Source organism: Thrips palmi, unplaced genomic scaffold (assembly GCF_012932325.1).
Source record: "Thrips palmi isolate BJ-2018 unplaced genomic scaffold, TpBJ-2018v1 HiC_scaffold_10, whole genome shotgun sequence".
Lineage (NCBI taxonomy): Eukaryota > Metazoa > Arthropoda > Insecta > Thysanoptera > Thripidae > Thrips > Thrips palmi.
In genome coordinates, this window is record NW_023144621.1 from 14,500,274 (window position 1) to 14,511,994 (window position 11,721).

The following is an 11,721-nucleotide window of genomic DNA, read 5'->3' on the forward strand; positions in this document are numbered from 1 at the left end:
CTTCTACGCCTCTTTTCCTCACATTGTGCAACTGAGCTAGAAAGATGCGTTGAAAAAAATTACTTGCCAGTTATTTTAATCTAGAGGTAGATTAAGTGATAAAAGTCTCTACAGTGTTGGAGTTGCTCAATAATTGGTGCCCAATAAAACATCATGAAAACCTGTAGAAATTTTATTCCTCTGTCCAATTTATTCCAAGCTCTGTGCTCCTTTAAAACTGCAGATGCTGTCAGAGTCAGGGCACTTACACTACATGTCTTACACACACATACACACTTAAAAAATAGCTTGTCACACAAATATGACTAGTCAAGTACAAAAAAATAAATAACTACAGGTTTCTAATTCTGTTCACAAGTATTTATAATTATCACAGAGCAACTTAATCAAAATTGCAAACAAAATTTCTGTATCAAAATTATTTTGTTTAATTTAATACGTTATAGCAAATCTACACACAGTATATCAAAGTACCTCAATGAAGGTGAAAAGCAAAATATATACGAACGACACTTTTACCCTCCTTCCTCTGAGACAGGCTGGAGAATACAAATTGAAAAAAAATGAATCGAATGGAATGTCAGAGAATTAAGCCTCTTTAAAATTAGCTTGTCAAGGTACTAAGGTACTTTGAAGCTGGAATGATAACCAATAGAAAACAGAGATTACCTTCAAATGAACAATTCTAGAAGTCAGTCTGGATTTCATCATCACGTTGTTTAATTGGATTATCTTTTAAAATGGAGATAATCATGCTGGGAAAACAAGACACAACGGTTAGAGATTTCTTGGAAGAAAGCAAAGGCAAAACAAACCCAAAATACATCAAAACCTCCGACACTTACCAGTACAAATACATGAAGAATGCTAAAAGGTTGTAACCAAGATGAATGAGGGAATCACGCATGTGTCTTTTCAATTGCCCTCTGTTATGAATTTCTGTGGGATCATATACACCTGGGTTTCCGGCAGGTACTTTAAAATATCTGAAAAAAATAAAAAAAATATTAAAACAGACTGCCTTTTAAACCATTCTTCCTTCTCGGATCACACTTACTCATACAATATCCACAGAGCTATTGGAAGAGCGGTAAGAAATAAAACCCAATGTCCGTGTAAAAGCAAAATTGCTGTCATTGACAAATGCCCAACCATTTTTGGGATAACATACTGCGAAGAGAAACATTGAAATTAGCACTAAGCAGAATTACAGATTACAGAACACAGAAACAATGCATGAAATTTAATACTTGATTAAGAGTTGAACAACACTGTTGTGCATTGAGATAGTCGCATTCAAGATCTGACAGAGTTATAATCTGAGAAGGGTTAAGGACAAATTTTCTATATGTCCTAATAGTTTAATACCTATTACATAAGACATTATCAAATCTAAGGAAGGAACAGCCGTAAAAGGATACAAAATACACCAATAGGAAAAGGGCAGCACCGGTCTCCAGCATGCATACGGCAAATAGTACTGGGTCTGAGAAAATCATGTTGAAATTTGAGCAATGGGATCCGACGAAAAAAAAAAGGTTCCACAGAACAGAAACTGAAGGCTGATTTTCAGCAAAATGACGACCGCAGAATGCAAATGAAATTAAGTGAACTTTGAAGTGTGCAAGATGTAAACAAACACTTATCACCGCAGAACTTAGGTTATCAGCCGGGCATGTATGAGAACTTTGTCACTAACTTATGAAAAATTAGTCACCAGAAAATTTAAATTCTTTTTGGCTTGCTCTTTGCCTGAAGTTGGACATGTTTCCACTAGGAAGGAGTTCAGAATAAAACAGATACCAAATAATGTTGTGGGGTCTTTATTGAATAAAACAAAATACCGGTTTATACCAAACATGATGTCTTAACTTCAAGAATATGATTTTGAGGAATGTGATGTACCCGAAGCTCCGAAGCAACTTCCAGAGAAATTACTGAATAAAGAAACCATGAAGTTGTAAGAGAGTAATGGTGTTGAAATAAAACAAAATAAAAGTTAAAGAAGTTAAAAAAGAGAATTAGTATTACAGGAGAACATCACAGTTTAAACAAAGAGTTTTTCTTCATTTTTTTAAGGACTTCAGCCTGGGCTTTAGGCTTGGTAATCCACTCAGGCATTTTTCTTTTGGGTCTAGGAAGTGATCCACTTTGTGGACTTCCACATACTTCATCTAGAGACAGGCTTCGATTCAATTCAGTCTTATCATTTACATTGGCAGAACTTGGAATGGAGGATTTGAGAGCGGAAACACTTCTCGGAATGGTGGGCGCCTGGGACTGTAATTGAGAAATGCCAGAATCCTTGGTTGCTCCAATTTGAACTTTCCCTCCCACAATAGCTATGTCACTGTTAACATCAGTCTTATCTTGAAATGTTTCAAAAGGCTCCTCGTCCCAATCCACCACCGATGCAACAAAAGACACATCATGGTTTGCCTCAGACTGTGGCTCATCATTTGCTCTGATTATGGGGTGTGGAGAGTCTTCCTTCAAATTGGCTTGTTCTTGTGGTACACCAACAGTATCCTCTGCATTTTTTGTATCATCTGAGGAAAACTGGTCACGCCAAAAGGAATGATTAACAGGTTTCTTTGAACTGCTTGCAGAAGTAGTCTGTGAATTAAATAACAAAAATGTTACAAACTGCACTTTAAAAAAAAAAAAAAAAAAAAAGACAAGGTGATTGATATTTACCTTTGACCACAATGTATCCAAACTACTCTGGGATTGTACCTCTTTAGCAGCAGATTTGAAGCTAGGAATAGAAGTTGAGGTTGTTGCTGCAAACTGTTTCAAGTTGGGCATAGTTCCACCCTACACAGAAAAGAAAAGAGTGAAGCAATGCAGCAGTGAAAATTAAAATATGATAGCTGAAATATTTATTACTTTTGAAGGAGCAACTGCACTTGTGTTCTGCCCTCCACTTGCTCTATATAGACCTGTTAAGTGTGCAACTACCAGATGAATCTGATCATATGAAATAAATTCAGGACAATTTTCTTTAATGGGCTTTAATTTGCCTATATCTGAAAAAAAATAATTACCGGGTCCCATTAAACAGTGCTTAGTATTCTAGCTGAAAAGTTTTGACTGAATGGTAGAAAGAAACTCACTAGAATTGACTGGAGGTGATCTGATAACTTCAACAATTTTTTCCCGAATCTCATCAATAACTCCAGCCCTCGGGAGGTCAAGAGGCAACCCTAATTTCAAGGCTTCGCAAAGGTGATTAATTAGAGTACTCCGGACAAGGTTCCTGAAATAAATCAAACCTCAGACAGATAAGTGAAGTCAGACAACCCACAGGGTAGGAATAAAAAGTTGGGCTAACCTCTCAGTGCTTAATTGCTCTAAAGTCATTTGCTGCTTTTGAAATTTGATGTAGGTTATTCTAGAGGATGTAGGTAAACTGCCTTCAGATGGTTGTGTATCAGAGGTTGCTTGAACTTCATCGGTGGTAAGACCATTTTCCTTGCAAAACTTCACTATTTGAGATATCCAAAAGGTACCGTCTCTTTGGATCATGAATTCAGTGAAGCCATCAACTAAATGGATAGAGGAAAGGAACAGCATATGATTTCATGTGTTGAACAAAAGATACCAAAACACTTTAAAAGTGGAACACTCACCGGAACCACTTTTTAAGAAATCAACACTAGACGGTCTCAGAAGAGATAGTTCTATTAGAGCTTGAATACTGGCCAGTTGGAAGGGCGCACAGTTTAATTCATTTGCTCGATCTTTTCTTATTCTCAGCAGATAATGGAAGAGTGAGTTCTAAAAAGCAAGTAACATGAAACAAGAGATTTAGCAGGGGAAAATTTTAAAGTAAAGCACTAATCACTACAGGATGAAGTGGCTTGTGACTGCGGAACAAAAGACCACTTTACCTGGGTTTTGTTATCCTGAGAGCTTGAAGTCAATGAGCTGGAAACAAGTCAAACCAATTTCATTTAGTAAATACAACACTAAAGTAAATACAATACTGACAAGGTCCTTGTGAATAAAACACGCACTCAGGGAGAATTAAATCACTACTGGAAGTCCCAGAAGATGCAGCATTCTTTTCCTTCGCAGCTTTGAGATTCAGATTTTTTAAGATCAACTTATGCAATTCATGTCCTGGTGGCAACATGACAGAAATTTCTCTTCTGTTCGATGCCAAGCTATAGGAAAGGAAATAAGACATTCGAATGGGTAACTGAAGTGAGCTGTCAAAATAAGGTCAAATTAATAAGTTCATTGTACCTGAGCAACAGTTTTTGCCCCTTGCTAGTGACTGCCATCACAGGAAGGGGGAAGGATTTGACTTCTTTATTAAACTGGAGGTACTTCTGTTCAAGGAAGCCTTCACGAATAAGTAAACGACCTGATAGTAGAAAATTTTTTAAAAGTAAGTACAATTTTTAGAGAGGTGCATTGCAGTGGCTGAATATTGTGTAATGTAAAATAAACTGACTTACTCAAAGCTTTCCACCATTCTTCACCCCTGTGTTTCCCTTTGCCATGCAACTCCTCATCTTTGGCTCTGTTAGGAATGTGAGATGTTTTGGAGCCCCTAAGACACTGTATTGTTCGTGTAAGGCCTTTAGTTCCGAAGGCCACAACAGTTTTAAGAATCAACTCGGCATCTTCTGTGAAATCATACAAGTCTGTGGGATTGGGCATTCCATTATTGGGACCTTTTGAATGTTTCTGTAGAATCCTAGATAGGACAATTTTTGGTTTCAATGACCGGTAAAGTGACATTAAAGCAAGAAGTAAAATAAAGCAGGTTAAGCCGAAGAAATACCCAGCAAGGCAGTTGTCACAGCAGTTTTCCTTCATTTCAACAGTATTAGGTGAAAAACTGCTTCCTTGAAAATGTAGAAGAAGAGTTTGCCTTCGACAAGCAGTTGTGTCCAAATAGCGCTCCATTAGTTTTGCCATCTCTCTACGATGCTCCAGGAAAGCCCCACTTAGATTACTGAGCAGGTGCCTGTAGAGACAAAATCGAGTTAGCAGCAATTAATACGTTCTTAATTTTTTAATATTTTTAAAAAAATTCTTTGTTTGTGTATTTGAAGAAAGTACTCACTGAGTTATTGCAAAATCTTTTGTACTGTAGAACACGTGACACTTAGAGGGCTGCCCATCACGACCTGCCCTACCTATTTCTTGATAATAAGACTCTATATCCTTTGGTGCACCATAATGAATAACATTGCGGACATCTAGGAAATTCAGAGGATTTTGATCAATGTTAGGATCAATATCAACAAATGATAAAGAAATTTTCTACTAACCAGGCTTATCAATTCCCATCCCAAATGCTACAGTAGCAACTATAGCATCCAGTTCATCTCTTATGAACTTTTCATGAACCTGAGTACGCTCTACATTCTTACGTTGTGCATGGTAGAAATCAACATTGATTTGGTTGTCTGAAAGAAAAATAAAGGGTTTTTGGTACTCCACTCAATTAATCGAATTAATTTGGAAAAGATCTTCCTCCCCCCCCTGAAAAAAACAAAACAAAAATGTTAAATATTTAGTACCTCGTAAGATGAGATATACTGCCTCAGTTGCTTTCTTTGTCTGACAATACACAATGGTGGGGCCATCAAATCTGAATATTCTACCATTTTCTGACCTCACCATAAACTTTCGAAGATCAGCAAATATGTCATGAGACTTTGAAGATACAGACAAGAAGAGATTCGGTCTGTCAAAACTTGAACAGACAATATTTGGATTTCTAAATAAACAGAAAGCGTAAACAATTAATAAAGCTCATTACAGAAGATGAAGTTGTAAAATGTGGCAACTAAGGCTTAAAAGAACTTACATTAGTTTCAAAGATTCGCAAATATCCTTTCGAACAGCAGGTGTGGCAGTTGCTGTTACAGCTAAAAATGGAATATCGGGAATTGACTGACGAATTGGGCCCAGCTTTCTGGAAGAGAGAAAGGAGAACAATAAAGGGAAGAATTTTTTAACATCTATGGTTAGGTCAGTATAAATTATCAAAGTAAAATTACCTGTAATCTCCACGGAAGTCATGACCCCATTGACTCACACAATGAGCCTCATCAACAGCCACTAGGGTAATATTTATTTTGTTTGCCATTTGACTAAAAAATTGTGATTTCACACAGAACTCTGGAGTAATGTACAACACTCGCAATTTTCCTGCGAGCAGATCTGTCATGACTCTGTCCTTTAAGACCTGAGCACTTCCCAGGAATGCAGCAGGGATTTTAGCCATCTGTAACAAATTCACAGGTTTAAATTTAGCAAAATCAGACACAAGTACATACACCAAATTGATTCAATGACGTTAATACATGGACACCTGCAAAGATAAAACTTGATCTTGCATGAGGGAAATAAGGGGAGAAATGATTATGGAAAGCCCATTGGAGAAGACAGCAGGAAACTGATATGTCAAACTTTTCCCAGAACCGGTTGCCATCACTACACAATTGTCCCTCCGGTCCTAAAAGGAGAAAGAAAGAACTGTTGAAATTTGATCAAAACTGAAACATAAGATTTTACACCCTACCACTCTACCTTGATGATAGATCGGATTATTTCCCATTGTATGGGGCGAAAATTAGAATGTCCAAAGAACTTGTGCAAAACTTCTAGATGCTCCGAGCTGGGTCGATCTGCCGAAGAAAACCTAAATGAAGCTGACAAATAAACTGAAACTCGATGATGCTTAGGAAAACTTACAACATACCATCATCTTTCTCATTCGCTGTCTTTCTTTCCTCACGATCCTGAGAAAAAAAAAAACCATTCGCAAGGGTAAATAAATGAACACAAATCAATAAAAAGGCAAACTACAAACTGTCAAAGTCCAGTGTCCAAGAAATCTGTGAATAAAATGGAATTGATAGAACCTTGCTAACCTCTTCGAAATTCTCTGTTTCTTCTAGTCCTTTCAAACATTCATCCCATTCTTCCCACAACGAACCATTATCAGTTTCAGAATCCATTTCGCAAAGGTGTTAAAAGGCAGACTTAAAGGATGATCCTGTCATTTCCAAACAGATATCGGACGGAGATAATGTCCGTTAAGTTCCTCGAGCCACCGTCAAACAAAGCACAAAGCACCGCCACAGCCAAGTATGAAAAATTTATGTCTGTAAACATATTGTGAGTATGGAAAACTTCATTACGCGGGGCAATTTGATTAGAGCCGGGCCTTTAAATTTGATATTCAACGATAATTCTACGTGAGGAAGTGATACATTTGGTGGAAGGCGGGTTAATTTTGAGAAATATTGATAATTCCCACTGCTCATATATTTTTATTAGCCAGTCTGCGGATCCCAAGGTGATGTGTGCATTTTTGATTTTTGAGTTGGGTTCCAGTTGACATTTTGTAGCATTTCAGTAAGTTTTAGAAAATAAGAATGCCTTGGTATCAAGTACATCTAGGTGTATTTCTCTGAATATCTGAGGTAGGGAAAGTGCGGTCCCACTCTCTTGAGTTACTGAGGACACCCTTTCCCAGAGCAGGTACTTTAAGAGCTAATGTGTTTTTTACAGTACAAGCAAGTGGGCAATAAAAAAAGAAAGAAAAAGAACTCTACAAAACCTTTCATTGAATAACAATTTAAAATATTCACATGTTTAAGTACAAAATATACAGACATATAGTTTCACAGTCACATCTAAATAAATGTAATAATAAGAAAAAATCGGGCATAAATATTTTATGATATACCTAGATTTTATGATACACATTTCCTATTCGATATTTTCGAATATCAAGATGAACTAGTGAGACTTGCCATTAACAACTCCATTTTGTTCAAGAAATTCTTTCCCTCCATCTTATCCCATCGAACTTCTTTGTAACTACCACCCAAGTTTTCCCATTTCCGCTCCTTCACAAGCTGACTTGGGAAAAAATCTTTCCGAGGGGAGTGAGCAATAGACACATGTACTCCAGCTTGAGGTTCGCAACGAACTGCGATTAGACGATCTCCGATTGGTGATGCAAGGATGCAGCTGCTGGCATTACCCATTTGCTGGACCTCGCCTACACCAAGATGCATGCTGTTGGACAGCAACTGCCAGCCCATGCATTTGGCAAGAGCTTGAACAGCTGTAATCTGGTGTTGGTGAATCTGTGACAAATAAATGAAAATACAGTCTACAGTCAGCCTTGAGGACATAGGAACTTGACACCAAATTTATACTTTCAAAGTTGCTAACCTGGCAGATAAGTAGATCTCTTAATTCCTGGATTTCATACGACATGTTCATGACACTGCCATCCCTGCATATACACTTCAGAGATTTCTTCCCCACGTGAATGGTCAAAAGAGTACGGCATATCTGTAATAATCATCACAATAGGACATAAAAATAACAGTTTCACAGCGCTTTAAAAGTTACTGGTTCAAATGCTTTGACATCTGTTAAAAACTTTACCGTATCATATCCATGAGTCAAGATGTTGACTTTAACGCATGCTTTTGTGGGAGAGTTGATTGAATTCCAATGGGAGACAATCAACGGATCTCTCACTTCTTTGGCAATTGTGTCTAGAACATATTCTGTACGTCTTCTCATAGTGAAGTGCTGAGTTTGCTCTATTATTTGCTCAAGTAATGTTTGACTGAAAAAAAAGCAAGGGCAGATGTTAATATACAATGATCAATGAGTTTAACAGGAAAGATCCTTATTTCTATACCTTTTTGACATTTCTGTCAACTCATGCCGGTCTACAGCAGTTGGTCCTGCTAAGCAACGCTGCTTGCTGGGACCTAGAGGACCAGATGAAGGGTGGGGGAAAGGATGATGAGTGTTTTTATGGTGCACTTCTCTTAGCAACTGATGAATGGAATGTTCAAGCACGTGATCATGATCAGACTTCTTCTGCTGAGGAGGACCAGATGACTTCTTGCTATTAGATGAGGTGCTATGCCGAAGTCCAATGATAAGTTGAATACCAGGCAATATCTTAAAAGGAAAACACCAGAACAGTCAAAAGAGAAACATAAAACAAGTCCACTTGCATTGATAGATTTCTTACCGAAGCAACAATCTGATTTCCTACAACCATGTGCGGAATAGGACCAGGAAGTTGAACAGCCTCTTTGGCAAGCTGGTTAAAAAGTTCCTTGCAAAACAAAACATTCTGTGCAGCTTCAAGCTTTTTCTGCCAATGCATATCAGGCATAGGACCAGCTGTGTTCAAGCTTGCAGATGTTACAGTGGTTGAAAAGAGGGCTTCATCATCTGAAAAGGATAATAATACTTTTAATACTGAATAGATCCAAAAACCTGGGACACTCAAACAGAAAAGGAGGAGTCAGATACCTTTGCGGCAGTGAACTTCAATGAATGCAACACCCTGAAGTTCACTGGGAAGTGTTACTCTCAGAGCAGAGGGAGTCTTAGGAGGGGCAGGGCCTGCATTGGGGGACTGTGGTGGTGGAGGACTCCAGTTGGACGGAGTATCTTCCTCTGCTTTGCTAACCTCAAACATACCACTTTGCGCAAACTTGGATCCAGCTGAAATGTTCCAGAGCCAAATTTGATAATTCTATAAAAGCAATTCGATGGATAACACCTGTTTACAAGAATCATCATCAATGCCTCACCAGTGCGATAGCTAACATCTCCTATGATGGAGTTCCCAACCTTTTTGAGCCTCCAATTCTTACGTAGCTGTAACAGTTCTAAATGAAAATCAGGAACACTTCGATTCCTAACGAGCTCACTCTGACTTGTACGAAGTCTTTCGGCTCCTGTAAGAAGGACTGCTGCTGCACCACCAAGAGCCTGGCACAAAAATTGAGAGTAAGTTAACGAAATTAACTACAGGGAAAATAGAAGATAAACACAAGGGGTACCCACCTTTTTCCTCGCATATACTGTTACCATGGCCTTGATTTCTGGAGGGTCCTGCGGGACAGGATCCAAGACAAGGTATCGCTTTTCTTTCGCAATTGCCAGGACATCCGACAGTACACATACTTCTGTCAGTGCATTTCTACAATAAGACATTCATGAACACATTTAATCAAAGAATTTGTAATTCAATACTATTAACCACATTTGAATACTTACTTGAGTTTGTTTCTGACCGAGTCCCAAGGCCACAAGGATGACTGATATGCAGCAGGGTCTTTGGCAGCAGCCTCATCTTCCTGCTTTTCATTGGGCTTTTCTTCTTTCTCCTCTTGCCCTTTGCCAAAATCAATTTTCGCTGCAAGCTTGGAGAGACTCTCTGACATAGAGAGCGGTCTGAACAAAAATTGACAACAAAAACACAAATTAGCACTTTGAAAATTTAAAAAGGAAAATCCACAGAAGGGCCGAAACTCAAGAGAAACTCGAGAGAAACCCCAGAGAGCAAGCTCTAGCAGAAGCCGCTAGTCGAGTATTTTAACTAAGTTCGAAACATGGCCGTTTGCAGAGGAACTTAGTTGAAGCAGAACTATTAGTTTACAAACAATTGGTTTCAATGCAGTGATATAAACAATGAAAAAGGATTGAAAATACAAAACTGAGAGGCAAGTTTCGAAGACCCTTAGCCTCACTCTTCATACAGACAATCAAGTACATGACTTGAGGATCTTCGGAACTCAATTCTAACATTGCCAAATGAAAAATGATATCTTACTGCTGATAAACTTCCGTTCCATCGTACGAAATTTCCTGTATTTGATTTTCAATGGGCGCTTCAATTGCGACATTTACGGAGTACGCCATGTTTGTTGACGTTTTTGTGTTGTGCTGTTGAGCTCGCATTTACAGAAGGCGCTGAGCTTGTGCCTCACAAACACGTCAAAACGAGAAGGCGCCGAAGCAGAACGGCGGGAAGTTTTAACCGTGGACTTCCCCTTTGCTTACGTTTCATCGCCAGTGGGTGGCTAGGTCAAATCATTTCAAGGCATAACCATCTCGACCCTCAGAGAAAGAAAATAATCTGCTAAGGTTGTTGGGGTTCAGTTGGGGTTATTATGGGGCACGGGGTAAAAATGGGACAGCGTAGTCAAGATTTGACATTTTTGGGCCAAACGAATCAGCTGAATAGAAACAGCTGTCCCATTTTTATCTGTATCCCATAATTGTCCAAACTGACCCTTCCTTGCAGTGGCTGCTGCGCTCGTGACGCGGTGTCCAGGGTTGTGAGGGTAGTTGACGGTACTGGTAGTTGATGGTACGCTAACTGCATCCAATATTTTGACACAACCACCCGTTTAAACTTTGAAATTCAAAAGGCCTTCTAAAAAAAACAATATTTCTTGCAAAATGTCACCATAAAAATAGGTTTTTAATGCCTCATTGTAAAATTACAAAACATAGCAATAAAATTTGCATCGCAAAATAATAGACGGGGGCTATTTGCAACTGAAATGACGGCCTTAAGAGTCCGGGCCTTCTCGCCATCTCGGTCTCATTGCTAGCTTGCTGGCGCCTCGAGTCTTCCGTCTTCGTCCCACCCGCGGCGCGGCCCGCACCGCCCGCACGGCCCGCGCGCGCACTGCAGTCGTCTCTCTCTCGTCTTGGTATCGATCCCTCGCCAGTGGCCCTCCGCATACGCAGGTCGGCCCGCGCCTCTCTCTACAAGTGAGGATCCAGAGGGGGGCACATTGCACCCTTCCCCCTGGACCCCTAGATAGCCGCCTGAAATGCAGGCAAAAAGCAACACTTACGAAGACAAAAAGTGTTACTCTGCACCCCTCAGGCCGCTTCTGGATCCACCAG

General features: G+C 39.2%; 3 protein-coding genes across 4 annotated transcripts; all 3 read right to left on the bottom strand.

The window, feature by feature from the left end:
* Positions 1 to 156: 156 nt before the first annotated feature.
* LOC117638962 (protein cornichon homolog 4) lies at positions 157 to 1,676 on the bottom strand. 2 transcript variants are annotated; one of them, XM_034374211.1, is made up of 6 exons: positions 1,422 to 1,676; positions 1,251 to 1,319; positions 1,058 to 1,170; positions 846 to 986; positions 670 to 755; positions 157 to 539 (listed from the first exon to the last, which is right to left on the bottom strand). In XM_034374211.1, the coding sequence occupies exons 1-5, from the start codon at positions 1,497 to 1,499 to the stop codon at positions 686 to 688; spliced, it is 471 nt and encodes a 156-aa protein (XP_034230102.1). In that variant the 5' UTR covers positions 1,500 to 1,676; the 3' UTR covers positions 157 to 539; positions 670 to 685. The 2 variants fall into 2 exon arrangements, with proteins under 2 accessions (XP_034230102.1, XP_034230101.1); XM_034374210.1 differs by having other exon boundaries at positions 157 to 755.
* A 131-nt stretch (positions 1,677 to 1,807) lies between these two features.
* On the bottom strand, positions 1,808 to 7,126 carry LOC117638957 (Werner syndrome ATP-dependent helicase-like). The gene is made up of 20 exons (XM_034374202.1): positions 6,900 to 7,126; positions 6,728 to 6,767; positions 6,556 to 6,653; positions 6,338 to 6,481; positions 6,024 to 6,250; positions 5,831 to 5,938; positions 5,541 to 5,740; positions 5,289 to 5,426; positions 5,081 to 5,216; positions 4,796 to 4,981; positions 4,467 to 4,708; positions 4,252 to 4,372; positions 4,020 to 4,169; positions 3,894 to 3,930; positions 3,633 to 3,780; positions 3,335 to 3,548; positions 3,117 to 3,259; positions 2,890 to 3,029; positions 2,698 to 2,817; positions 1,808 to 2,616 (listed from the first exon to the last, which is right to left on the bottom strand). Exons 1-20 carry the CDS (start codon positions 6,984 to 6,986, stop codon positions 2,041 to 2,043), a joined length of 3,255 nt encoding a protein of 1,084 aa, XP_034230093.1. The 5' UTR covers positions 6,987 to 7,126; the 3' UTR covers positions 1,808 to 2,040.
* Positions 7,127 to 7,417: 291 nt separating this feature from the next.
* LOC117638959 (mediator of RNA polymerase II transcription subunit 17) lies at positions 7,418 to 10,760 on the bottom strand. The gene is made up of 10 exons (XM_034374205.1): positions 10,634 to 10,760; positions 10,078 to 10,254; positions 9,865 to 10,000; positions 9,609 to 9,789; positions 9,325 to 9,519; positions 9,038 to 9,243; positions 8,696 to 8,964; positions 8,434 to 8,620; positions 8,215 to 8,337; positions 7,418 to 8,126 (listed from the first exon to the last, which is right to left on the bottom strand). Exons 1-10 carry the CDS (start codon positions 10,720 to 10,722, stop codon positions 7,764 to 7,766), a joined length of 1,926 nt encoding a protein of 641 aa, XP_034230096.1. The 5' UTR covers positions 10,723 to 10,760; the 3' UTR covers positions 7,418 to 7,763.
* Positions 10,761 to 11,721: the final 961 nt, after the last annotated feature.

What these genes read in the sequence shown, in the direction of transcription:
- LOC117638957 (XM_034374202.1), bottom strand. Translation starts at nt 6,986, where the DNA reads ATGGATTCTGAAACTGATAATGGTTCGTTGTGGGAAGAATGGGATGAA. An exon ending in AGTATATCTCATCTTACGAG is followed by an intron (nt 5,427 to 5,540) that starts GTACTAAATATT and finishes TTTTTCTTTCAG; the next exon opens with ACAACCAAATCAATGTTGAT. An exon ending in ATCACCTCCAGTCAATTCTA is followed by an intron (nt 3,030 to 3,116) that starts GTGAGTTTCTTT and finishes ATTTTTTTTCAG; the next exon opens with ATATAGGCAAATTAAAGCCC.
- LOC117638959 (XM_034374205.1), bottom strand. Translation starts at nt 10,722, where the DNA reads ATGGCGTACTCCGTAAATGTCGCAATTGAAGCGCCCATTGAAAATCAA. An exon ending in TCGGTCAGAAACAAACTCAA is followed by an intron (nt 10,001 to 10,077) that starts GTAAGTATTCAA and finishes GTCTTATTGTAG; the next exon opens with AAATGCACTGACAGAAGTAT. An exon ending in TTGACAGAAATGTCAAAAAG is followed by an intron (nt 8,621 to 8,695) that starts GTATAGAAATAA and finishes CTTTTTTTTCAG; the next exon opens with TCAAACATTACTTGAGCAAA.
- LOC117638962 (XM_034374211.1), bottom strand. Translation starts at nt 1,499, where the DNA reads ATGATTTTCTCAGACCCAGTACTATTTGCCGTATGCATGCTGGAGACC. An exon ending in TTTTCCTATTGGTGTATTTT is followed by an intron (nt 1,320 to 1,421) that starts GTATCCTTTTAC and finishes AACCCTTCTCAG; the next exon opens with ATTATAACTCTGTCAGATCT. An exon ending in TTCTTCATGTATTTGTACTG is followed by an intron (nt 756 to 845) that starts GTAAGTGTCGGA and finishes TTGTTTTCCCAG; the next exon opens with CATGATTATCTCCATTTTAA.